At 60.9% G+C, this 26,695-nt stretch overlaps 1 protein-coding gene across 1 annotated transcript in view; it reads left to right on the forward strand.

The window, feature by feature from the left end:
- The window catches only part of CLPB (caseinolytic mitochondrial matrix peptidase chaperone subunit B), an 88,855-nt gene that overhangs the window by 15,549 nt on the left and 46,611 nt on the right, over positions 1-26,695 (forward strand). The window contains exons 2-5 of the mRNA XM_035339697.1: positions 13-81; positions 2,294-2,345; positions 13,192-13,278; positions 26,162-26,265. Of these exons, the coding sequence (XP_035195588.1) occupies positions 13-81; positions 2,294-2,345; positions 13,192-13,278; positions 26,162-26,265 (312 nt within the window). The remainder of the gene's footprint in view (positions 1-12; positions 82-2,293; positions 2,346-13,191; positions 13,279-26,161; positions 26,266-26,695) is intronic.

The following is a 26,695-nucleotide window of genomic DNA, read 5'->3' on the forward strand; positions in this document are numbered from 1 at the left end:
GGGCCCACGGAGCCGCGCCGCCCGCGGGCCTGCTCGTCGCCGCGCTGGCCGCCTGCTACGTGAGGGACCGAGCGACCAAGGGTGACTATCGCTGCCCCCCGGCCGGGCTGCTTGTGTCCTGGGGGGGGGGTCCGGGGGGGTCCCTCGGGGCGGGTGGGGGGAGCCCTGAGGGGGAAGGGGCGTCCCGTGTCCCTGTCCCGGGGCCGTGCTGAGCCCCGGGGGTTCCCCGAGCCCCGTGGTGCGATGCTGACGGTCCTCGGGCTCAGCACGGCTCCCAAACCGCTCCTTAACCTGGGCCCGGGGCTCGGCAGGGCGCTGTCACCGCGGCTCCGTCAGTCCCACGGGCTGTCCGGGCACCCCTCCAGCAGGCCCCCTGCTTCGCCTCGTCTCCGGGGGCTTTGTGCACGGAGAGGACCCGGCTGCGGGCCTAAGGCTGAGGGAAGCTGGCAGGATGGGGCTTGCGCCACGTTCCTTGGCAGGGCGCGTGTTGGTGGGGTCGGCTCTCCCCCTTCCCTGCCCTGAGCAGGGAGCGTGCCAGGCACGGAGGAGCCGGGCGGCTTCGTCCCTCCACGGGGATGGGGGAATCGCTTGGTGGGTGGCCACCAGCTCCTGCTGCCGCGGCACGAGGCTTGGGTCCCGAGAGGCCACCGTGTCCCTCCGAGCTGAGCCGCCTGGGATGCTTCCAGGGGGTGTTTGGGGCCAGCTGAACGCTTGCAGGTTGCATATGGGGCTGGGAGGACTCTGGGTGCTGCCCGACCCCTGCCGCAGCCCGGGCGGCCTCGTCAGCGCCACTGGAGGGGCTGCTGCTGGACCCCCTGTGACGCCCCGCAGCCCACACACGGCCCGGGCGAGGAGCTCATTGCCGGGCTCTGGGTAACCAGACGGCGTTCCAGTTGCTTCTTGCAGCTCCGCAGCTTTCCTCGCGAGCCGCTGCTCGTGCAAAAAGAGGCACAAAAAGTTGGGTGCTGCCCTACCCCCGGCAGCCGGGAGGTGTCCTTCATCGCCCGCAGGAGGAGCGGGCTGCAGTGGGGCTGCCTGGCCGCGGTGCTTTCACCGGGCAGCTGAACAGCACCGCCGCTCTCACTGCCCCTCCTCAGATGAGGAGGGGAAGGAAAGGAAAGAACAACTCACGGGGTGAGATAAGGATGGCTTAATTAAAGAGAAATATATAATTAAGGAAATATTATTAATTAAACAATTCAACTAAAGGGAAAAAAGGGAAAGGGGAAGAGGGAGGGGGAAAGGGAATAACAAGACAAACCAAGTAGAGGCTGTGTGGAAGTGCAGAGGAAAGGAATTCCTCTCTAATCCCACCACCGAGCGATGCTTGAGCACGTCCTTGCAGCAGGGCCTCACCGCACGCAGCCGGTGTTCGGGAGGAGGACAGACGTTCTCCCAACGAGAGCCCACCCCTGCCCTCTTCTTCCTTTTCCCCCTTTTCTTGCTGGGTGTGACCCCACATGGTGTGGAATAGCCCTTGGGTTGGTTCAGGTCAGCTGCCCTGGGGAGGTTTCTCTCTCACTTTTTGCCCACCAGAGTCCTGGTGTGGTGCGAGCTCTGCTCACAACCCTGCTGTGATCCCGCTGCTGTTGTAGCTCCCAGTGCAGAGCTCGGCACTGTGTGGGCTGCCGCAGGGAACGTTAGCAGCCCAGTGCCAGCCGCCCTGTAACGCCCGCAGGACCCGGGAGCAGCTCGCGGGGCTTGCTGCAGGCACAGCCGCTGTTGTCCCTCCGGTCGTTCGCGCAGTTGCTCCCTGGCAGCAGCCCCGCAGGAGCAGGAGGCCGCTGCTGGCCTGCCCCCGGGCCCCCCACAGGACGCTTTCCCCTCTCCTCCAGGCCGAGTTTCCACCCGGCCACCTCGGGAGCCGGGCAGTAGCGAGGGGAGGCCGTTCCCTGCGGGCAGGAGGAGAGGAGCCCGGGGGATCCTCCTGCTGCGAGGCAGCACCCAGGGAGCTGCTGCTTCTGCTGCCTGAGCGTGCGTGTGGGAAGGGGACGGGGTCTGTGCAGCCAGGCTGGGGATCCCGCTGCTCCCAGCGCTGCTCCTTGTGCCCCCCGCTCCCGGGCTTCACGCCCACGCTTTGGGAGGTGCAGCTCAGCCCTGAACGGCCCCGAGCCCAGCACCAGGCTTCCCGGGAGGCCGCGGGAAGGCAGCGGGCAGGCAGGTCGGCTTTCCCCTGGTCACAGGAATAGATCCCTCCTGGCCTGGGCTGTTTGGTGCAGTGCCCCGTGCCCTCTCTGGGTTGTCACACGGACCCGTTCGGCCCCTGACTCGTTTTCTCTTTGTCTGTTTGCAGAAGACGCTCTGCTGGAAGCCGTGAGGTTCAACAACGCCTCCGAAGTCAGCAGGTGAGCGGCTTTCCGAGGCGTGCGAAGGTGGGGAAGCTCTCAGCCCGGGGGGAGGGCTGGGCTCCTCCCTGGCACCGCTGGGACCCCACACGAGGCTGCGTGTGGGCAGGAGGAGAGCCCGAAGGAGCTGTGAGCCGGTCCCGGTGAGCCGCGGGGTGGATCGCAGGTCCCTGCGCCGCGTGAGGGGTCAGTGCAGCGAGTCGGTGCGGCGCAGCGTGGCGTGGACGTTCCCCCCCCCCGGGCCAGAAGCAGCAGAGCCACGTTTTGGTGGCTCTGTCTCCGAGCCAACAGCTCCTGCGCTGTGCTGTCGGCACCGCCTGCCTCTTCTGGGGTCGTGGCGTTGCTCGGGAGCCGTCAGCGGCGTTAAACTCACCGGCTGTTACCCAACAGCGCCTTTCTCTCGTCCCCCCGACCCCTCCCCTGCCTGCAGCTCAGGGCAGCGGCTTTTCTTGGCCCCAGGGCCTCCCGGCATGGTTTGTGCAGCCCAGTGGTGCCAAGGTCTCCCATTCCCCAAGCAGCCGCCCCGAACCACTATGGAGAGACGTTTCGGCAGCCTGGAAGCCCGCACGGGACGGGAGCAGCCACCGCTGCGCTGTGCTCCCCCCTCCTGGCGTCCCCTGCTCCTCTCTGGCCTCTCCCAGCCCGTGCGGGACCCGGGAGCTCCGTGGAGGAGAGCCCTGCTGGCCCGCGGCCAGAGGATGCTCCGCGCGGCCCCTGGAGCTCGGAGGAAGCAGCCTGGCCCTGCCGCAGCCCGGGGCCGGGGTCTGGTGTGGATCAAGGGCCGCGGAGGATATTGGCGTGCAGCTAATTGGCACATGTGTTCCGCTGCTCCTAATTGCAGGAAGCTGCCTCTTAGCCGTGGCCGGGTGATTTGTGAGCCCGCTCGGGCACAGCAGCACCGGGGGTGCTCTGTGCTCCCCCTGATGAGGGCCGGGCTGCCGCTGGACGCAGCCCAGCTGTGCTGCGTGCTCAGCGTGCTCACAGCCTTTGTTCCGTGCCCTTTCCTTCCGATGCCCCTGCCCTGCAGCACCCCGCGTTCGAAGCTCCCTGCCTGGCTGTGCCTGCCACGTCCCTCCCCGACAGGACGGTGCCAGGTACCGCCCCCCCCCTGCTCCAGGCAGCTTCAGCCTCGGCTCCAGCACACACCTCAGCAGCCCAGAACCTCGGGCAGGCGCCCGGAGCTCACAGAGGCACGGAGTCACAAGAGGGGCTCCTGCTCTCTGCCCCCCGCAGTGACACCGAGCTGGGCAGTGAGGGCTGCACCCAGGAGAGGGAGCCCCGGCCGCGTAAACACCCCGCTCCCCGCGCTACCCCAGCAGGCTCTGCCCTCCTGCCCGCTCCCCCCTGCAGCAGAGCCCTAGGAAAGGGGAGGCTGGCGTGAAGTTCTTTTAGGAAGAACTTTACTGAACGGGTTGTGAGGCACTGGAACAGGCTGCCCAGGGAAGGGGTGGAGTCCCCATCCCTGGAGGTCTTTAAAAGACGTTTAGATGTAGAGCTCAGGGATATGGTTTAGTGGAGGGCTTGGCGTTAGGTCAGAGGTTGGACTCGGTGATCCTGAGGTCTCTTCCAACCTAGAAATTCTGTGATTCTCTGACAGAGCTCTCCGTGCAGCATTAGGCTCGTTTCTGGTGCCGTTCAGCTCTCCGGGCTCCGAGGCGATTGCAAAGAGCAAGGCAGGTGTCTGTAATCCTCCAGGCCGCGTTCTGTGGTGCGTGCTCTCCTCCTCTGCTGCCGGGGGCTCGCTTTTCCGTGCTGCGTGAGTTGGGCAGGTGGCACCCAAGCACCGTGTTCAGCTCACCGCGCCTGCCCCGGGTAGCGCGCCTCGGTCTGCGGGGCAGAGGGCAGAACTGTGAGAGCGTGGTGGGAGGTGACAGGCTCCGGAATCCGAAGGTGCGGAAGGAAACCAGGGCACGTGGGGGCTCCGGGGCCGTTTGGAGCCAAGCCTGCGCTACACAGCAGGGAACCGAAGAGCTTTGGGGTAACGGTGTCCCTTATCCCAAACAAGCTCTGTTTCCTGCTGGAAGGAAGCGACCCCCTTCGTTGCCCTCACCCCCAGGGTGATCGAATCCTAACTAGGGAGCGCGAGGACCCCCGCAGATGATGCCAGCGGGCACAGCCAGGAGCCGCTTCCTAAAGCAGAGCGCGGGCGGTGCGGGGGCCGAGGCACGCGTGGCCCTGCTGGGCTGCGTCCTGGGGCTGCGTCCCGCCAGGCGCGGTGGCGACACGCCGCAGTGAACACTGAACAGTTTTTCTTGTAGGAACGAAATTAACGGGGAGCGGAGAGGTTCCGGGTGGGGACGTGAGGAGTGCACCCAGTGCAGGCACAGGCTGCGTGCTGTGGAAGGCGGAGGGGCCGCGAGCAGCAGTACCAACTGGAGAAGGTGCTGGCTTTCCGGAGGCGGGCTGTCCAGGGCAGGTCACCCTTCCGTTAGATCTCCCCCTCTGCGTTTTGGGGTAAATCTTGCTGTCTTTTTCCGAGTCTTCCTGCTCCTCTCCCTGAGCACGTGCATCTCACCGTCACGTTCCTCGAGTGCGCTGCGGTCAGTCACGGCACTGAGCGGGACGGTCACAGAGGGGGGCAGCGGCAGGGCCTCAGGGACATGAGGCAGCTCCAGAACTCCCGGACGAGGTCCGGAGAGGCAGCGGACAGCAGGGTGCTGCTGTGTAATAAACCCCTGGTGTGTTTCAGGAGGCGGACGGCGCTGCTCTAACTGTGCTCTGCTCGCGTGTCCCGGGACCGTGGGCCAACCTGCTGCTTTGTGCCAGCAGCCAGGACGTGAAGGCGGTGACAGCATTTCACACAAAACGAAACGCCTCATCGTGGAAGGCGGCCCTGAGGCTGTCCAGGTCTCGTGTCTAAGAGCCCCGAGGGCCTCAGGCACAGAGCGAGGAGGTCCAGGCTGTAGGGACTGAAAAGGGCTTCGTCGGGCGGCCTTTGGCAGCCTGAGAGGCGCGGTGTGGCTGTGCCGAGGGGCTGCTCGGGGGCTGTGCCGCTGCACTAAGAGCTCTGAGCGGGGATGTGCCCTCCTGAGGCAGGAACCTCGAGAAGCAGGGGGTTGGGACTGCACCGCACCCCCAGCACCCTTCCAGCTCGGGGCTGCCTTCGAGCACAGGGCAGCTGAGCCCTACCTGCGTGCAGACCCCCTCGTGGGGGGGATTTCCCCTGTCTGGCCGTTGCCCCGCTGGGCAGAGAGAGGTGATGAGGTGGGCGCGATGAGTTCGGCTGGAAGCCTCTCAGCCAGGCGTGGAAGGATGAAGGTTGTGAATATCAGCCGTGGACGGGAGGCTTATGGCCCAGGGGGTTTCTCCTCATTCCAACCAGAAGCTTCTTCCCTGGCCAAGGGTGAACAGGCCTTTGGGACGTGTCACCAACACACACGTCGGCATTGCCGTGGGGAGGAGCACATGGCTGAAGGCTGGATCCAGCCCGTGGCCGGGCGCTGTTTCCCTGGCTGCTCTCAGCTCCCGGGCAGGTTTTCTCCTTACCCCCTTCTAAAGGTGAGAAACCACTCCAATGTTTGCACTGAGGTCAAGGAACGCGTTAACCTTCGAGCCCTTTGGAGCGTGTGGCAAGCCAGCTCTTCCCTTCCAGCCCTCGGTGCCGCTCGCCGGTACGGCACATAACACCTAATTAACGTGGATGGTTTAATTAGCCTCAGCCCCAGCTGTTCCGTGCGTTTGGAGGGAAAGCAACGAGCAAAGCCATGAAGAATGACTGCCTCGATCCCCCTGGTGTTTACACACTGATATTGATTCTGGGTCCCAGCTCTGGTTCTTAAGAAGCCGCCCGCGGACGCGCAGGCGTACGGCCGAGGTTCCTGGCCAGGTGAACGTGATGGGGCAGCGCCCTGACGAGCGCCGAGGCTCCTTCCTGACAGCGGGCAGCCACCCAGATCCGCGTGGCCCTGAGGCCTGGAGCTGAGCGGGCGCTCTCCTGCCCTCGGAGGCATCCAGCCAGACGTGGTGGTAAGGCAGGAAGCTCCGCGTCGGCTGCTGCAGCTGGTTCTGCCCTCCCCAGTGTTGGACAGGGGGGTTGCAGAGGCAGCTCAGTGGAGCATCCCCACGGCGATCCCTCCTGGTCAGGCAGCCCAGAAGGCTCCGACTCGTCCTTGCACCGCCTCCTCCCCGGCCGTGTCTGCTCGTCTTGTTCCGTAGGCCACGAAGCTCATCCCACGCGTTCCCTTCTGTGGCGCAGGGGGTTTGGGCCGGGCTCCTGCCTGTGGCAGCACCGCACCTGCTGCAGGGACCTAATCCCCGAGGCCAGAACTCAGGAGCAGCCCCAGAAACGTGATGTGGGATGTGGGACGCGTGGCGGAGCACCAGGCTTACACGCAACGCGTGCCGGCAGGACCGGGCGCGTTTCCTCACCACGAAAACAGCCCGGCCCCCTGGGCACACGCTGTCGGGCTGTTTTGGCCTGGATCTCTCTCTGCTCTTGAGACAAGGTGAAATCGGAGGTTGTGGTCGGCTGCAGGAGCCTGAGCTGAGGGCGTGTTTGTCGCTGCGCTCCCTGAGCTGCGCGGCCGTGGTGGTGATTCACTTCTGAATCCCTTCGGTACCTGGCATGGTGCTGGGATGTGCGGGCAGGCGAGGCTGCTCTTCTAGAAGGCTGCTCGCCTTTCTTCACGGGCGTGTGTGTCACGGAAGGAGCCACGCGGTCCTCCAGCCAGGCCAGAGCGGTGTTCTCCCTCGTCCTTTCTGCCTTTTACACCTTTTTGTAGTCAAATTGCCAGGAGGAGCCGAGCGAACCTGGCAGGACCACAGCAGATCCGTGGAGACGGGGGTAAAACGGGCTCCGCTGGGAGCACTGCTCTCATCTTCCAGCTCTCCCCAGTGCGGGGGGCGGGCTGGGAGTTGGGCAGCTGCTTGTCCCGGGTCGCAAACCACAGGTCCGTGTTTGGGTACGTTAAAGACATTCAGGAACTGCTCGTGAAGTCCCCGACTGGGCTGCGGTGAGTCGGGCTTCGGCCGCCCCCTTGGAGCAGCACCCTCTTGGGGCAGCACCCTCTGCGGTGCAGGGCTGGATTTCTGGAAGCCCCTTGGCAGAACTGAGCCCAGGCAGGAGCTGGAGGTGAGCCACAAAGGGGCTTTGCATCACAGCTCCCTGGGGCTCGGGCGCGCTGGGGGGGTTTCCTCCTGGCAGTCCCGTTTCTGCCCTCACCACACACGGACCAGGAGCGCGGGAGGCATTCCGCTGCCCTGCCGCTGTCCTGAGCTCCAGGTTCGTGCCTGGGGCAGGGAAAGCGGCTGAGCACGGGACGGATCCGTGCAGAGGTGGGCCCTTAGGGGCACAGGTCTCCGGCCTCACGCTGTTCCCAACAGCTAGCAGCGCTGCGAGCATCTCGGTGTCGTGGAGGCAGCGTGGGGAGATCACTTCCACCGCCGTTCGTTGCCGTTGCTCTGCGCTTTGTGCTGCGCCGGCTGCTTGCCCGCACCGGGCCTGTAGCTGGTGGAATACATCTGAGCTAGCGGGCGCCTGAGTTTTTAGGGTAAAAAGACTTTTTTTTCCCTTTAAATGTCCCCTTCCCTCTCTTCCCACGACGCGAGCACCGAGTCGCGCAGCGCTGTGTTTCGGTGGAAGTTTTTGCCTGGTCATTACGTTTGATTTGGCGCCTGGCCTCGGGGACTGGGAGCAGCTTGGGCAGCTCGGATTTCTTCGCGGGGGCCGTGAGATTCCGAGGCAGACTTGTGCACGCTCTGCCCTCCTCTGCTGGGAGGCCGAGAAACTGGACGGGAGGAGGAGGGCAGCCGTGTCCCCTGCGGGGCGGCGGGGGCCAAGGGGGGAGGATGGGGAGTGCGCGGGTGCCGCCGCTCAGCCTCTCCCCGGATCGCAGGCGGTTTTGCTGTAACGCTTCCTGTGCAGCGAGATTTCTTCCCTGCTTTTCGTGGCGTTCTGGCCTTGCAGTCTCCCAGGACCGGCCGTGTTTGTGTGCTGAGTCATAAGACCAATCTTTGCAGGCAGCGGCCGCAGCAGACAGCAGACCTCGTGCCTGTCTGCAGAACAGCTCCAACCCCTTCAGCGTGCCCAGATCCGCACTGGAAACAGACGCTGCTTCATCTGGCACAGCCGCACGGACGGTAGCGTGTGCCGCGTGGGACGCCTCTGGGAGCCATCGGGGAGCTAATTGCAAGCGCTGCCGTGGTCATCGGCCCGGCCGCGGTGGGGCCGAGCGCCGGATGGCTTCCGTCAGCTCCACGTGGGGCCGTGGGCGCCGGGAGCAGGCGGCGAGCGCTTACAGCACCCGGTCCCTCGGCACGGGAGCACCCAGGGGGTGCTGGCCGCGGCCCGAGGCAGGCTGTCAGGCAGGCACAGAGCTCTTCCCAACACACAGCCCAGGGAGTCAGCCGTGGATCGGGGCTCCTTTAGGTGAGCCTGCGCTTCCCTTTTCCTCCCCAGATGCGGCGATGCCAGCAGGGGCACACCAGCGCTGCTGGCCCAGGCGTTAGCGGGCAGCAGCGTGCGTGTCCCAGTCCTTTCCTCTCCCAGCCCGAAGAACTGCTGCTCTGACCAGGGAGCTCGGGCAGCGCTGTCGGTTTTCTTCTGCTTCCCCCATCACGGGCACTCTGCAGTGCTCTCACCCACCCTTCGCGGCCGTGGGCAGCCCCGCTGTCCTCTGAGGGTTCAGTTTCCCTTCAGAAATCCAGATTTATAAGAGCTTCTCTCTGACTTTTGGATGTTTTTCAGCATGTTTTGGGGGCTCACATGTCTCTGTGAAGCACTGCGGCACGTTACCAGCCCCGAGAGGGTGGTGCAGGGGTTGGGAAGCAGCCACGACCCATCTCAAGGAGGAAGAGCAGCGAGATCAAAGGCTTTTCAGCAGCCTGCCCAACGCTCCTCGACGGGCAGATCCTGTCTCCAGCCCTCGCAGGGAGATGGTGCTTTCGTGCTGGGGACGCTGCTGCCTCGCATGGTTTTTTCCATCCCTCCCTCCCTCTGCAGAGCCGAGGGCAGGTTCTTCGGGTGCCAGCCACCCCTGCAGTTAAACAGTGACATATTGGGGACGGGCAGGGGGAGCCGTTGACGTCCCCGAGGGAAACAGAAGCTATTGTTGTGGCCAAAGTTCAAGTTTCCAGCTTCCTCTTCCTCCACCTGTCGGCAGGGCGAGCCGAGCGTGCTCCCGGCGCTGAGCACAAACTCAAACATGCCCTCTGGGCTCGGCCGGGAGCGCGGTGTCACCGAGTTAGTCACCCAGAACCCCGGCAGCGGGGTGAATAGGAGGCACATCTGTCTGGGGGCAGCGGGGGGAGAGGGCACGTCCCGACCCGGCTCGGGCTCTGCCGGGCGGAGGGATCAAAGTGCCGGAGCTTTGCGAGCTGCTGTCTCGAGGCAAAATAGCCCGGGCACACAAAGCAGCGCGGGGCGCGCTCCCGAGGCTCCCCCGGCAAATTCCAGAGCACCTGGCGATGTTCTGCTGGCTGCTGCGCGTCCTCCTCTTATTTTCAGAGCAATCTTCAGCCTGCGCGATGCCCTGGGGGGCTGGGGCTCGGCAGAGGGGACGCTGCCAGACTCAAACCTCGGGGTCGCTGTTCCTCGCTCGCAGGGTCTGTGTCAGAAATCCACCAGGAAAATCCGCGCAGAACGCTCCGGAGAAGCCGCCGAGCTTTCTGCCCTAAAATCCTGAGGTTTTGCTCTAGTCCTTAAGACGCCCACAGCCCAACAACCAGCCAGCAGGAGAAGCGCCTTGCCCTGCACCAGAGCCCTGCTGGCGTTCCACCCGCGCTGCTCTGCCTCCGCGGGGGCCCTGCCGCGTGGGCAAACCCCCAGAAGGGTGCGACAGGAGCCAGGCACGCGGGAACTGCTTAGGAGGTAGGAGTGAGTGCCCTGCATCCTGTTTGGTTAAAACGTGGATAAACATCCCGAGCATCGATCGGGGGAGTTTATTTAATTAAAAAAAATACTCCTGCTGGTAAATACATTTGGCTGTCTAGGATCTGAGCGGTGGTCGTCGCTGTATCGATTGTCATATCATTAAATCAGGCGGGGGAAAAAATTAATGATAGGCTTGAAGACCCCGAACATAAAGTTCAGTTGTCTAGAAAATCTGTTAAGTTGCCGAGCATCTCGCAGTGTGGTTTTTTTTTTTTTTTTTAAATGGGGCTCCTAAATGAAATGTCAATGCGTGTCACGGCCGCTGCTCTGCCGCTGCCAGCGCTCTCCTCTCGGCTCGGTCACGCGGCGCTCCAGACGCTGGCGGTGAGCGGGATTCCTGCGTGGAAAAGTACCGGAGCCATTCTGAGCGCCGAGCCCCTCACCGAGTCCTGCCGCAGAGAGCCCAGCGTCCTCGCCGTTGGGTGCGCCGTGCTTCAGCGGGTTTGGCTGCTGCACCGAGACCTCGTTTAACATTTCTTTAACCTCAGGCTGCAGCTAATCCGTCGCTAGCGTGCACTTCCAGCAGACGTGCAGCAAAGGAGCCTTTCCTGAGCTAACACGGTGTTCTTAGCATCTCCAGAGCACTCTGAGGCTGCCCCCCCGTCCCCTGAGACACCCACACCGAAATGTTCAGCTGCCGTTCACCATCCGGAGGCACCAAGCGTTACTCTGCCCTCTGTTTTGGGGCTAAAACCCAGCTGTTGCAGCAGTGAGCCGGCGGGCGGGCGGCGTTCTGCTCGTGGCTCTGTTCCTCAGCCATGCCCACACGGCGGTGAGGCGGGGGGCGCGCTGTCAGGCCCTGCGGTGTTATTCACAGCCCCAAAGGCACCCACAGGTGGCAGGCCCCAGGCTGGGAGGCATCCGGTGAGCCAGAAGCCCACGGGGCTCCCGCCAGGTTTTCCCTCTGGGGCATCAATATTTTACCTCTCGTTTGCCGGGTGTTAGGCGGCCTTTCAGCCCGACACGCTGTCCCAGGGGGTGGGGGGAAGCTCCGCGTTCCCATACGAGGAACGGCCAAGGGAACGTGACGAGCTCAGACACAGCTCGTGCGCGGCCCCCACACCACTCGCAGAACCCCGCGGGGCGGCGGGCAGCGCGATGGCAGCGCGGGGAGGTTCCCAAGCACCCAGGGCAGGGCGGATAAGAGATGCTGAGATCTCCGTCTGGGGCTCCCCTGCCTTTTGCTGTTTTTTTCCCCCCCTGTGTGCAGGCAGGAGCAGCTCCTCCGATGGGCAGGGCAGGCTGCCGGGCTTTTGTCCGTGCCCCTGCAGAGGAAGCAGCACGGATGGAGCTGGGGGGAGGCTTTCTGCTGCAGGCAGCATCCCTCCGAGCACGTCCATCCCTCCGAGCCTCGTCCAAGCTCTGTTAGGGGCTCGGAGAGCTTTGTGGCTGCCCACGGGCGTTCGTACTCTAAGTCACCGGCTGTCCGAGAGCGCTCTTGCCGCAGCAGAGCTGGAGGCACGCCTGTCGGTTGTTCGCGGTGGTCGGGTGCCAGAGGGAGGGGAAGCGAAGGGACGCTTCCCCGGGGGAGCTGAGGCTGGTCCCGTGCAGCGTGCAGCACCGTCTGGTGACGCAGGAGCTGAACCTGCCTGGGGTTGGCAACGTGCACGCGTGTGCAGGTCTGGGAAGGGTTCCGCATGCGGCCTCGGTCCTTTGCTGCTGCCCAGCATCGAGTATCGGGGGAACAAGGGACTCGTGTTTGCCTGTCAGACAGCCCTTTGTCGTTAAGCTTCCAGTTGTAGCCCTGGAAAAGAGCCGTAAGCCTTCTGTTGGTGCTGTGGATCCTTCACGGGGATCGTGGCCTTCTGAGCCACGCTGGGGAACCACAACTGAAGGCTGCCGGTCACTGGATTATTTTTCAGCTGTCGCAGTACTGCCCTGCAGGTCCCACTAGGGACTCCTTTCCTCCCTGCGCTCAGGGCCCATCCCAGCTCTGTGGGATCTCAGTTCAAGAACCCGGTGAGGAGCTCAGGGCACTTGGTAGCTCCCTTGTCAAAAAAGGCAGGTGCAAATCGCTCCTGGGTGCCCGCTGATGTGCACAGCAGGCCTCCCGAAGCCCTCTGCCTGTTGCCTCCCACGCTCCAGTCTCGCTCTGGTGGGGTACAAAGGCACGGCCGGAGGGGAGCAAAGAGGACCCGGTGCCCCTCTGGTTTGGATGAGCGTTTTCTGGTGTCACACCCGCAGGGAGAGCGGCATTCGGCTGCGCTCAGCCACGAGTCGTGCTGCCTGGGGTAGCTGTAGGGCTGGGAACACCTAGCACCCGTCCGGCGCGTGCAGGGCTGAAACGTGGCTTTGTTTTCACTCCCGTCCCACAGCTCTTGGTGGCAGCTCATCCCTGCCGCAGGAAGGATGTGCTGTGCGGTGCTGCCCAGCGGGAAGATGGAACGGCCTCCGTTTGGGGAAGGGAAGGAGCGTGAGCCGAGAGGGGGGCGGCTGCCGATGGCTGCGTCGCCCTCCCTGCTCTCTGAAACCTCCCTGGACGTTAATTCCTGCAGCACACCGGCCTCTGGGGCGGGAAGGGGATCGTGGTGCTGCACCCGAGCGCGTAGGGTTCGGACCCTGTCTCTCCTCATTTAACCCGGGCCCTCCGCAAGTTGTGCCTGAAGTCTGAACTTCCCTCCTGCCCTGTGGCACCAGAGGCGAGGGCGCTTTCAGACCCCCCTTCTGTACCACCTGGGTTTTGCACTGGTAGGATGAGCTGAGAGCCTCCGCAGGGCTAACTCGTCAGGGGAACCAGCTTCGCTCTCCGCCTCGCTGCTGCTTGGTGCTTTGGGCGCTCGGCTGAACGGAAGAAAAGAGAAAAAAGAAATGAAGGCAGCGGGCACTGGGCCACTGGAAGGGGCAGCGCCTGGTGTCACCTCCCAGTTCGAGTCTGCTGGCCGCTGAGCGGGAGACACTCCGCTGTGTCACCGGCTGCGGCGTGCTCGGGGAGCTGCCTCTGCGCCTCCTTCCTGACCCTGCCTCTCTCCTGCCCAGGTTGTTGCTGGAAGGCGCGGACGTCAACGCGAGGCACAGGCTGGGCTGGACCCCTCTCATGGTGGCAGCTATCAACAGAAATTCCAGGTACGTTCGTCTCAGCCACCCCCCTCAGCTGCTCCCATAGCTGCCTCCCCGTTTTAAAGCCACGCTGAGCCCCCAAGAATTTCTGTGAAGTTTGGGCGGTTTGGGGCGGTGCGGAGCCGAGGGAGGGGGTCCTCTCCATCGCCCCGTGCCTGGTGTGACAGACGGAGGGCGGCAGCTCCGCGGAGAGGTGACCGCTCAACTGACAGCACCTTTCCACAGCAGCCACACCGCCTTGGGCCTCTGACGAGTCTGTAGCCTCGGGATGCTGCTGGGCACGTAGCTCAACGCCAGGCCCTCAGCCAGGGTCTCAAATAGCTCCCTAAGAGCAGCTCGCGGGGCCTTCGTGGGTCTTTCATGCTAGGCCTTTCTGAAGCTAAAAGGCTGAGCGCGTTGCCCTCCCTCCGCAGTTCCCATGCTGGGCGCTGTGGCTCCTCGTAACCTTTTAAAGGCACTCCGAAATGCGTTCAGTCCACAGCTAAATTCAATTAGTTTTTTTAGTTAAGGAGAAAAGAGAAAGAGAAATCCAATTTTGGAAAACGTGGGACAGACGGGAGAATGAGCTTTGATGTTACAACCTCTCGGGGACGCTTTACTTAGTCACAAGTTCATAAGCAAAAAAGCCTAATGACTTGGGCAAACACAGGATGAAAGCAGGGCACAAAGGCCGAATATCCGCTCTCGGGCGACACGATTCGAATCCGTGTGCCGAGTTCGTGTGTGGTGCAAACTTTGATGTGTGCTATGACAAGCTGGAAGTCGTGACCTCCTCGGGGAGCTCCTTAGGATGGGCGCAGAGGCGGGGGCTTGGGGCTGTTTGTTTAACTTTGATGTCCGAGCAGCGACGGGCCCCGTTGTTTGCCCCTCCGCAGAGGGACGGGCTTCGGAGCCTCCCGCCTCTGCCCGAGGACAATGGTCAGCACCGGAGTGTGACGGCTGTTGACCATTCCAAGTGACTGGTGGAGCAGAACAGGCCTTCCTGAGTTGCAAAGGCTAAGAGGAGACGGGGAGAAAGGCCGTTCACGGTACAGCAGTCGCCTAAAATCAGGTAGAAATGCTAATGAAAACATCGAGGCAGTACCGGGCGCTCGGCACCCAGGCGGGTCCCTTGCTCCGGGCTGGCAGAGCCGCCGCAGAGCGTCTGGTCGGGGACCCAGCAGGAGAGCGGCGCTGGCCGCCTGGCCTGGGCTGTGTTTATTTTTCCCACATTTTGCATGAATATTGACTTCAATTGAAAATTAGAAGCCCTCGAGTATCTGCAGCTTGGTAGGAGCCGGGCGCTGTGTGCACGGTCCTGGGTGGGAGTGGGGGAGCCGAGCGTGGGAAGCTGATGGCTTCGGCTCCATAGCACCGCTTTGCCCGCAGGATTTTCAGCACTTGGCTTTCCCCTTCCAAACGCAGTGCCTGCTGCTCTGCTGGGGCTCTCACGGTCCTTTCACACACATTCGGCTGGGGACTGCAGTGTGCTCAGGTGGCCAAGGCCAGCAGCATCCTGGCTTGTGTGAGGAACAGCATGGCCAGCAGGGCCAGGGAGGTGATCGTCCCCCTGTACTCGGCTCTGGTGAGGCCGCACCTCGAGTGCTGGGTTCAGTTTTGGGCCCCTCGCTACAAGAAGGACGTGGAGGTGCTCGAGCGAGTCCAGAGAAGGGCAACGAAGCTGGTGAAGGGTCTGGAGAACAAGGCTTAGGAGGAGCGGCTGAGGGAGCTGGGACTGTTCAGCCTGGAGAAGAGGAGGCTCAGGGGTGACCTTATTGCACTCTACAGGTCCCTGAAGGGAGGCTGTAGCGAGGTGGGGGTTGGTCTGTTCTCCCACGTGCCTGGGGACAGGACGAGGGGGAATGGGCTAAAGCTGTGCCAGGGGAGGTTTAGGTTGGATATTGGGAAGAACTTCTTTCCTGAACGGGTTGTGAGGCACTGGAATAGGCTGCCCAGGGAAGTGGTGGAGTCCCCATCCCTGGAGGTCTTTACAAGACGTTTAGATGTAGAGCTCAGGGATATGGTTTAGTGGAGGGCTTGTTAGTGTTAGGTCAGAGGTTGGACTGGGTGATCTTGGAGGTCTCTTCCAACCTAGACGATTCTGGGATCCTGTGACTGGTCTGAATACAACGTGCTGCACGCTGCAGAAGGATGCAGGAGTGCTCAGAATGTGATCCCGTCCCAAGGAGATAACCCGAGATGTGTCTGTGCAGCCGCAGCAGCCGGCTGTGCGGTACAGGTCGTTAGGACTTTTGGTTCTCAGCTCGTCTGCCAAAAAGCCTCTGGGGGAGGTGAGCGGGTCTCTGGCTCGCACATCAGAGGAGAGGTCACCGGTGGCTCGGAGGTGGTCAAGATGCAGCCGATGAAGGGGCTGTCCCTTCAGCTTCCGAGGAGTACAAGGTCATGCAAGTTTGTTTAATCGGCCTGCTCTGCGAGCACTTCTCGTTTAATGTTGCTGCTGCCTGAGCGAGTTGCCCGGCGTGGCTTCAGGGGGCCGTGACGCCGGTAACTGAAATGAGTTTTCGTGTTAGAACCACTAAGGGAAAGGAAGCCTTCAGCCCCAAATTGCTGCCTGTCCCAAGTCGTTTTTCAAAGCAGAACCATGGCTTCAAGTCTCTGCTGTGCTGCCGGAGATTTCCGTGCCCTGTCCTTTAGCTTTGTCATGTTCCCCAATTTGCCCAGCCCTCGCTCTTCCAATCAGACAGCCACAGTTCATCTGTTTAATTTAATTTCAGAGGCGCTGCATTAATGACTCCTGTCAGCCGCCATCAGCTCCAAGATGAAATCCCAGGTGCCAGCAGGGATCTTTGGGCTCTGTCTTTCCTTTTTCCAACAGAACAACGATCGTTCTCCTCCTCTTGAAAATTTCCCGTGCCCAAAACATCCCAGGGCACTGAGCAGCGATCCTGGAGGTTCATGCTTCTGCTGATGGCTTCAGGGGCGCATGGCTGGGAAGGAGCAGAGTCCTGGCCCGGCGTCGTGCTGAAGCCTTTCCCGTGGAATCCCACAGTGCTCCTGATCCTCCTGGATTTAGCCTCGTAGCACTGCGTGCGCTGGGAGAAGAGCCGGTACCTGGGGCAGCGTGAGGTCCAGGCAGGGGCTTTGTCCCCGTGTGATGGTTTTACTCGGGTGGGCGGCCGAGCTCCACCACAGCCGCTCTCTCACTCCCCCTCCTCAAAGAGGAACAGGGAGAAAATCCGATGAAAGGGGCTCAAGGGATGAGACAAGGACGAGGAGATCGTGCAGTAATTATCGTAATGGGCAAATCAGACTCAGCACCGGGAGATAGTAAGATTTATTGCCTATTGCTAACGAGCTAGAGAAGTGAGAAACAAAGGAAAGAAACCAAAAGCACCTTTCCCCCCCCCCATCCACCCTCTTCCACCTCCTCTCCCCGAGCAGCACAGGGGAACGGGGCAATGGGGGTTATGGTCAGTCTGTAGCACTTCTTCGCCGCCTCCCTTCTCGGTCCCTCTTGTCCCCTGTGCCGTGGGGTCCCTCCCACGGGATGCAGTCCTTGCTGAACTGATCCAGCGTGGGCTGCCCACAGCCAAGAACTGCTCCAGATATGGGTCCGTCCCACGGGGTCCATCCCTCGGGAGCAAACTGCTCCAACCTGGGTCCCCCACGGGCAGCAGCTCCTGCCAGGTCACCTGCTCCTGCGTGGGCTCCTCTCCACGGGCTGCAGCGTGGAACCCTGCTCCCCCGTGGTGCTCCGTGGGCTGCAGGGGGACAGCCTGCTTCACCAGGGGCCTCACCACAGCCCGCAGGGGACTTCTGCTCCGGCTCCTGGAGCCCCTCTCCCCCTCCTTCACTGACCTTGGTGCCTGCAAGGCTGTTCCTCACTCCTCTCCCTCTCCCAGCTCTGTGTGGTGCAGCGTTTTTTCCCTGTCCTAAATCTGCTCTCACAGAGGCACAAACAACATCACTTACTGGCTCGGCTCTGCTCAGCAGTGGGGCCCTTACCAACCATGGGGCAGCTTCTAGATCCCTCTCACAGAAGCCACCCCCATGGCCCCCTGCTCCCAAAGCCTTGCCACGTAAACCCCCCACACCCCGCTGGCCGTGCAGCGGGGGTTTGGTCCCCTTCTAGCAGCAGCAGCGGGCACTTTGTGGGGCAGGGCGGGGGCTTTGCATGCTGCAGGGTGCACTCACGGCACCTCAAGGCCTCAGCGGTGCCTCGGGAGAGCGTGGCGCCGTGCTGACACCGTGCTTGGACTGGGTCAGCCTCAGCAGCACTTCTGGAGAAGACCTGGATGTGTGAACGAGAACGGGTTGTGTGATCTACCAGGGAGGGACTGGGTCACCGCGGCGTCTGGGATCCGCTGGGTCTCTGCTGGGTGGCTCGGAGGAGTTATTTCTCTTCTCCCAGCCCTCGCGTGCTGTGCGTGTCTCTGTGTGCCACCGGGGCTCTCTCTTGCACCACGAATCCCCAGGGCCGCAGCATGCGGTGCCGGTCACAGTTCCAGCCCCCACGTTGCTGCGATGCCAAGCACGAAAATAAAGGGAGGCTGCTACTCACCGCAGCGAGGCGTCCGGTCCTGCTGGTGGGGGATGCCAGTTTGGATGAGATAACGTAGGTGGTATAAAAACACTGCTGAATGAGTTGTGTTCCTCTGTCGTCCTGTTAGTAAGTGCATTTCCTTCTCCTAGACCTGTCCCGAGGCATGGACAGATGGACTTGGTTGCTGTTCCTTATCAGGGAGCGGGGCTCCAAATCCCTCGGCTCTGTGACGAGACAGCTCATAACCGGGCTGAGGTGGGGACAGGTCGGCTGTGACCACGTTCACACGGGCAAAGCAGGGCTCCTGCTGTGACCCCTGCTGCTGGGGGAGCTTTCACAGAGCGAAGGATGCAGCGATGCCGGGTTGAGTCTAAACGCAGCAACGTGTGGCTGTCACCGCAGCCCTGCGTCCCCGCTGCGGCCTGAGGAGTAACCCAGCTGCTGGCTGTGCGCCCCTTACTGCTCATGGAAATGTTCCTTTTGGAGTGGCTCCCGCTCTGTTTCCCCTGCGGTACTTGTGGAAGCCTGTCCTTCCGAAGCTCAGGACCTGTTTTAAAGTGGTTTCTTCGTTCTCGTGGCAAGACATCCGCGTTAAAAGGGAGGATTTCTGGTCTGCGTGAAAAACACTGCTCGGGGTTCTGCCCTTGGCCGTCCCTGCTAGCGTTGCGCATTTACCATATTTATAGTAATTAAGCTGTAATTAAATGCTTGCTGAGAGCTTTGTGGGTTTTGTGCCTTCGTTAAAATAAGCTATCATAAATAGAACAAAGCAGCTAGACCTAAGTGTCTCTGTGCTTCCAGTCCAGTGGCCTGCAGACCGGGTCAAATTACCAGCTCAGAGATGCGCTCGGGGTCAGGCTCCGCTGTGCGCCTCAGCACACGCACACCCCGTGATCCATGGCAGCAGGAGGCGCAGCCACAGCGCCCCGTGTCTCCTGTCCCTTCACCATCTCTCCGTAAGGAGCGTGGGCACTGCCGTTACGGTCATGTCTTGCCTCTCTCCTCCGCGTGCGGCTGCTCTGGGTTGTGCTGTTCCGTCAGAAATGAAAGGGCGGTGAAATAGGGAGGCAGCCCTCAGCCCCTCCTGCAGCAGGGCACCAGTTCGGACTGGCTGGCGGTTGGAAGCGGTTCCAGAGCGGCTTGGGAGCGTCCAGCCTCGCTGGGATGAGACCAGGTAGTTCTAACCAAGCGCACGTCGCCCTGCTTCTGTCCGACCCCACCGACACAACCAGCGCCCTGGGGAGGGGAGGCGGTCAGAGCATGATCTGGGGGCTCCCCGAGCCCCACGCGCAGCTGGCAGAGCGGTAGGCGTAGTGCCGGGGTGGGGAGGAGGGCACGGCTGTACCAGGCTGCCTCGGAGCACAGAATCACAGGATCACAGAACAGTCTGGGTTGGAAGAGACCTCCAAGATCATCAACCTCTGACCTAACACTAACAGTCCCCACCAAACCATATCCCTGAGCTCTACATCTAAACGTCTTTTAAAGACCTCCAGGGATGGGGACTCAACCCCTTCCCTGGGCAGCCCGTTCCAGTGCCTCACAACCCGTTCAGTAAAGAAGTTCTTCCCAATATCCAACCTAAACCTCCCCTGGCACAACTTGAGCCCATTCCCCCTCGTCCTGTCCCCAGGCACGTGGGAGAACAGACCAACCCCCACCTCGCTACAGCCTCCCTTGAGGTACCTGTAGAGAGCAATAAGGTCACCCCTGAGCCTCCTTTTCTCCAGGCTAAACAGTCCCAGCTCCCTCAGCCGCTCCTCGTAAGCCTTGTTCTCCAGGCCCCTCACCAGCTTCGTAGCCCTTCTCTGGACTCGCTCGAGCACCTCCACGTCCTTCTTGTAGTGAGGAGCCCAAAACTGAACCCAGCACTCGAGGTGCGGCCTCACCAGAGCCGAGTACAGGGGGACGATCACCTCCCTGGCCCTGCTGGCCATGCTGTTCCTCACACAAGCCAGGATGCTGCTGGCCTTGGCCACCTGAGCACACTGCTGGCTCATATCCAGCCGACTATCAACCATCACTCCCAGGTCCTTCTCTGCCAGGCAGCAGTCCAAGCCCTGCGTGGTGAGGTGATGGGCGTCGTTCTGCAGCGGGGAGACAGAACCCAGCCTCGTGGCTGCGGCCGGCTCTCCGTCGCACCAAGGTCTCTGCCCCAGGGGATGTTTGCTGGGACGAGGTGCGGCTCTGGGGGGGCGCGGGGCAGAGCGAGGCAGGCAGCTGCCTGCTCTTTGTGCCTGTTGTCCCAGGTTAAGCACACAAGCCCCTCTCCGGCTTCCCTTTTTGCTCCTAGCTAATATGTAACTGCAGGGCTTCTGCCCAGCTCCCCGTGCCCTTTCTCACATACCCCTCTTGTTTTACACCTGAATGAGCCCTTCGGCCCTGCACTCAGTGCCCTCAGCAGCTGTGCAGAGATCTTATCAAGGTGCCCTCAGTGAGTGCAGGGAAAGCAGGAGGAGGGACAGGAAGGGAACTCAGCTCCACCCGAGGAGCGTTTCTTTATTTAACCAGATGCTCTCTACTGGGAGCTCGTCCCCAGCTCCCTTTCCCGTGGGTGTTCCTCAGTTTAGCCCCCTTTGTGTTCTCCTACAGCGGCCAGGGCCAACCTCGGTGCTCTGTGCTGCTGAATCCTCCCTTCCCGGTGCTCTCCAGGGAGTCTTGCCTCTTCATCCAGCTCTTGAAGGCTGGGACGCGTGCCCCTTCCGCACGTACCTAGACCGCGCTGGCGCTGCTGTGCAGATGTTTTGTGCTGGCAGTAACAGCACGTGGTGCGTGGCAGCGTCCTGCCGGGGATGTGCCAAGACTTGCGGGGAGGGGTGAGCTGTCGGAGGCAATGAGGCGATGCAGTGCTGCAGCCCTGCCACCTCTATTGGGTGCCTACGTCTGTTCCCCAGGACTTTTTCACTCCTTTCACTTCAGGCAGCTACTTCAGAGCTGGCTACATACCTGGATGCCTTCGGAAGCGCACGTGGCCTTTGCCGGTGTCTGACGAGGAGCTGAGGAGTCACCCCCGACGGTGCGTTTGGGGGGCTTGCTCCTGTAAACCGAGGCATTGTGTTAGAGCGATGGGGGCTTCTTTGTGTCCAGGCAGGACCTGGGGCTCCCGCCAGAGCTCGGGGCAGCCGCGTATCAAAACACATCCAGGTTTTTGCATTGTGCTGCTAACTCATGGTCACGGGGATCACCGGGCTTCGTGCTTCACCAACCCCAGCTGCTGGCGGCTTGGGCCGGGCGCTGCGCCTCTCCTGACGCAGCCCCGGCCACGTGCAGCCACCTCGCCATTGATTTCCCCCCTCCCTGCGTGGTATGGGTGTATTTATTTATTTATCAATGTGGTGGCCCAGCCAGGACAAGCAGAAAGCATTTTCTCCCATCGATCCAACTGCCCGGCCAACTTCAGCTCAGCGCTGCCCTCCGAGTCATCAGCAGGGGCAGCGTGGATTTCTGTGCACGCTGACGAATCGGCTCTGCCTCCAACCTAATGAAAACTTGATCAGCAAATTAAAACCCGGCTTGTTGAGGCTGCTGAGCACAGGTGAGTTATGGAGCTGGTGTACAGACCAGCTCCAAGCTGTGTCCCTCTCTGGGTGCCTGATGTGGAGAGGTTTCTGCCCCGACACTTGTGCCAAGAGAAACGAAACGGGAGGAATGTTGACCGGGGACTCCTCCGTTGAAAAGCCGCCCCTTTATTAATACCCAGCAGCTTGGCTAGCACAGCAGAGACAGATGCCTTCTGGAGGAGTTCACCCAGAACCTCTCAGAGCTTCAGAGAGCTCCCCTCGTTAATCCCCGGCGCTGCCTTTTGAGCTGGGAGGCAGCTACACCTCTTCACCCTGGGAAACTGGGGTCTTTACCCAGATTTAACTGGGATTTTTTAACCAGAGACTGGATTGCTGGACCGTGCTTTGTCGGTGCCATCTGATGTCTGATTTTGCTCATCCCAACTCTCACGCTTTACGCCGATGAGTGCAGTCACTCTGCGTTTGGATTGCGCTGTTACCTTCCCTGAAGGCTAATTTGCCTGGATGCCCTGCAGATTGGACAGGCAGATCGATATCGGTGACTCCAGGAGCGGCTGGCTGCTGCAGGAGTGCCCGGAGGGGACGGCACGTCCCAGAAGCAGGAGGTTAGGTTGGCAGACGGTTGGACAGGGAGGCTGGATGTCCAGCACGGTGTGATCGGGCCGGTCCCTTCGCTTCCTGTTTACAGAGCTGGATCCCAGGGCCTGAAAAAAGAGCTGGCAGCGGGGGGCAGGGTTTTGGAACACCAGATTTTGCCAGTAAGAGATCCTATCAGTGCTTATTAAACTTGAGCCTCCCAGCGGTCTTAAGAGCTAAGGAAATGTTCCTTATCTCTGCTTTATGGATGGGGGGAAATGGTGAAAAGGGTCCTTAATAGAGAGAGCTGAGCGGTTCAGACGCCGGAACCTCCTGCCTGCACGTTCAGGCTGCCGAGCAGCTCGCACACGTGGCACTCTGCTAAACTTCTCATGCCAGGTTCTTGTCCAGAGAGCAGTGCTGAAGGCACGTGCTACGAATGAAGAGGAAAGGGCTTCCTGAGAGTCACCAGAAGCACGTGGAGGTGGTATCTGATGAAGTGCCTGGGAAGAACATTCATCTCAGAAGAAGTTACCCAGGAAATTACAAGTCCCTGTGTGTTTTCATATGACTCTTTGGGTACCCATATCTCACCCCTGGGCTGCGAGGTGGTGGATTAGAGTCCTGCACTGGGACTTGGGATCATTGCTCTTCAAATGAAGAAGAGGCACGGGCCGTAAAACATAGCATAGCCTGTCAGCCAAAATGGGAGTGGAGGGACCTCTTTGGTGGTGACAGCCGTGAGGCCTGGGTCCGAGAAGGGAGCTGTGTCCATATCAGAACCCGTGCTGCGAAGGACTTGAAGGATCAGAATGGCTTTCTGAGGCTGAGGCTTCCCCATAGGTGCCGTGCTGGATGCAAGGGCTTCACAGTAAGTCAGCTGGGGCAGAACGATCCCAGGCTTACCTGAGGTAGAGCGCACTCACGCTGGCTTGCTGCTCAGTAGCAAGGCTCCCTCCTGCTTTCCCCGGGGACTGCCTCTTCAGGATCCCCGATGCACTTCTCTCGCAGCACTTACTGGGCTGACCAGCGCCCAGGACTGCAGTTGCAGGATGTCTCCAGAGTAATCCAGCAGGGGATCTTCCAGAAGGACTGTGCACAGATCAGTGACCTGTGCTAGAGCTCCTCCAGGTAGAAAGCCCGTCTGTGGCACCTTCACTTCTGTTCTGTAGCTGTGGACAAGTGGCACAGCTACCCAGCAGCACCAGCCTGGCACCAAGAAGAGGATGGAGAGCCCTTGACCCAAGGACCTTTGTAACGACCAGGGGTGGAAGAGCCTGGGCAGCTGTTCTGGACGGCGAAGGCTCCACACTCGGGCTCACCTGGCTGTACTTGTGGCCAGAGCTCTCTCCTGCTTTCCATTGTGTGCAGCCGCAGAAGCGAGCAGTAAAGGTCGGGCAGCGCCCCTTTATCTGAGGCTACATCGGCTCTGTGAAGGACGGATGGGGTCCTTGCCAGAGCTGCTGAGGGACTTGTAGGGTAGGTTTTGTTCCCCACGCCTTCCCGATGCTCCTAAGCTGGTCCTGAAGGACCGGCATTGTTGTGTGTGGAGGGGCAGCGCTCCCACATCAGCTGTCCTCACCGTGGTGGCCTCTGGGAGCACAGCAGCAGAGCAGCAGAGACGGTTTTGTTCTGAATACGGTGGGGGAGATCTGTTGTCCCTTGCAGCAAATCGTTCTGAGAGGACTGAGGATGAGAAAAAAAGGATCTGTCTGGGTGGGACTGTGCTGATGTGGACGGTCTCACACTGTGATGCTTGCACCAAGAACAAAACTGCTGAATGAAGGGGGGGAGAAGTCAGGCTACCTGGAGAGATCCAGCCGGCAGGGGACGAGCACATCTCTTACACAAAGCTTCGTCCTCCCCTGCTGATACCCGAAAGTAGGGGGGATGATCTCCCCTCAGCGCCAGTCGGTATCTGCCAGTTGGGTATCTGCCTTGATCCTGGGCGCACAATTCAGAGTATTTGAGAAAATCTTCAGCGCCACGTGCTCCTGGCTACGCTGAATTGTGAATGACCGTAGTTAACCAAGTCCCCAGGTCAGGAGACAGCTGGAGCAGCAGGAGAGAGTCCAGCAAAGGGCCGTGAGGTGGTGAAGAGATGGGAGCACCTCTGCCATGAGGAGAGGCTGCGAGAGCTGGGGCTGGAGAGGAGGAGGAGGCTCCGGGGGAGCTCCCCCGGGGCTGCCGGGGCCTGCAGGGAGCTGCGCAGAGGCCGGAGCCGGGCTCTCGCCAGGGGTGCCCAGGGCCAGGAGCAGAGGCCCCAGGCCCAGAGCCCGGGAGGTGCCCCCTGGGCCCCAGGCAGCACTGCTGTGCCGGGCGGGTGCCGGAGCCCTGGCACAGGCTGCCCAGAGAGGGGCTGGGGGCTCCTCCGTGGGGTCTCCAGCAGCTGCCGGGACGTGGGGCTGGGCGAGTGGCTCGGCGGGGCCCTGCGGGGCTGTGATGAGCAGTCACCGTTTGGAGATGAAGATGTAGTGCGTCTCAGCCTGAATATTTTAGAGCTAAGGACGTTGTTGATGTATGAATATAAACGAACTCAGTGTGCTCACAGAGGGGGATGTCGGGAGGGTCTCCTGGCTTCCTGCTTTATTCCCCAGCAGTGACTCTGTTCGTGGTGACGTGTTGCAGTGCCGGGTAGGAGTCTGCCTCCGTGGTGCCGCGTTCAGAGAACAGAATAACCACCTTTTATTCCGCTAACGCATTTATGGGGTAAACGGGAGAGAAGCTTACGTTAAATTCTAAATGTGACTTGACAAGAGGCGGCCTGCAGACACGTGTCAGTCAGGCTGCGGCGCGCGTTGCACAGAGCCGCTGTCAGCCCGAGAGCCATGTCACCGGTGATGAATGCTAACTACCGCCTTACTGTCATGGGCCCTGGAAAAAAATTAAACATTAACGGGCTTCAAGCTGCTTTCAGAGGTGGTGAGAAATCTAATTCTTGCCTGATGGTTGTTTGGGTTTGGAAGCAGACGCGGAGGACTTCCACACCGAGCTCCCCAGCCCGTGTGTCTCAGAATCCCAGAATCATCTAGGAGGGAAGAGACCTCCCAGACCACCCAGCCCAACCTCTGACCTAACAATAACAAGTCCTCCACTAAAGCACATCCCTGAGCTCTGCATCTGAACGTCTCGTAAAGACCTCCAGGGATGGGGACTTCCCTGGGCAGCCCATCCCAGTGCCTGACACCCTTTGGGGAAAGAAGTTCTTCCTGACACCCAGCCTAAACCTCATGCTGATCTCTGGCAGCGTGTTGGTAACGTTACAGGTCTGGAGACCTCAGCTCCAGCACAACCGATAGTTGGAGTACGGGGTACGTGGTACGGGCTGTATCCCTGGTGCTGTGCTGGTCCCTACGAGGGTCTGCCTCTGCACCAGGCACTGCAGCTGCCGTACGCAGTAACTGGGAGGCTCTTCAAATTCGGAGATCAGATCTCGTTCAGAAGTCCTGGCAGCTGCCGAGCTGGGTTGCAGATGATCAGGCTGTCTTCAGCGGTCAGCTCCTACAAATCGGTTCTCAAAGACGGGGGTTTGACCCAACTTCGTGCGGGAGCTGAATGCTTTTCTTCCAGAAACCCTGTAATGAATGCAATTGTAATCTGCTTTTGAATTCTGAGTTGAGTGCTTCCCCTTGGGAGGGCAGAAAAGAGCAAGGACAACCGTACGTGACATCCAGCGTGCGTGCAAGAGCTGCCGTTATAGGGCTGGCTGCCATCAGCCGTCCAGATGTCGAGGGCCCGCTCAAGTGAGTGCTATCGATGGCAGAGCAGAGACCTTGGGTGTGAATAGGCCCCTTCCAGCCCCTTACCTCTGGCCATGCTTCGTGCTGAAACGTTCATACGCTTGTGTGGCAGGACGGCACCTTCATTAACGGAGACCTTAGTACGGTCACGACTGCCTCCCAAAAGCACGAAAAGTGCTTCCCGTGCCCTGGCGAGCGTTGTAAGAATCCACTTGTAGCCCAGCTCCGGCTCTGCCTGTGCAGCTGCTGTGGCTGTGAACAATTTCCACCGCTGACGGAGCCCTCAGAAGGTACGGGGCTGTAGCTGGCTTCCCCCAAGGCCTGAAGCACGGCCCGTGTTGGGGGCAGGCCCCGGGCCGGCTGTGTTTCTCGCCGCACGCCGCCCTGCAAGGGCCTCCCTCGCCTGGTCGTTTCTGGAATAAGCTGGTGCTTTATTTGTTGAAATGCTCAACACCAGACGTTGGTTTAACCTTCCCCCGCTAGCTGGGGGTGCCTTTCTGGGCCCCGTCTCCTTTCTCGGACGGATTCTGCTCGCTCACCTTGCCTTACTGTCCTGTCATTTGTAACAGCGTGGTGAAGACCCTGCTTGCGGCCAACGCAGACCCAAACCTCGGAGACGAATTCAGCAGCGTGTATGAGACTGCCAAGGAGAGAGGCCTCCATTCTCTAGAAGGTAATGCTGTTCCTGTTCGGCCGCCTGCGCTTTAGAGGTCCCCAGATTTCATTTTCTGTCTTTGAAATGGAAATTTGACCTCTTTTTTTTTTCAGCTTCTACTTAAATGCGGAGTTAGTGGTGATGTGTGTGGGTGTATGTCTGAAGGCGAGGGAAAACAGTTTGTAGCTGGTGACGAGAAGCAGTTCCTCAGTATCCTAGAGAGAACTCTTATACACAGCCAGAACACAGCACGGGGCTGTAGGCAGGAGCACCATCCTGGGCAAGGGCAGCGTATCCCACCGGTAGGCTTCTGTCTCACAAATAGATGTGGAATGAAGGAAGACTCGTCCGATGAACGTAAAGCTGGGCGATGCTGAGCTGCCTGCAAGTTCTGTGGCCGGTTTTTGGCCAGGTGTTAATGGCAGCTTTCCTCCCGTGCCTTTAGACT

The sequence above is a fragment of the Oxyura jamaicensis genome, chromosome 1 (assembly GCF_011077185.1).
Source record: "Oxyura jamaicensis isolate SHBP4307 breed ruddy duck chromosome 1, BPBGC_Ojam_1.0, whole genome shotgun sequence".
Lineage (NCBI taxonomy): Eukaryota > Metazoa > Chordata > Aves > Anseriformes > Anatidae > Oxyura > Oxyura jamaicensis.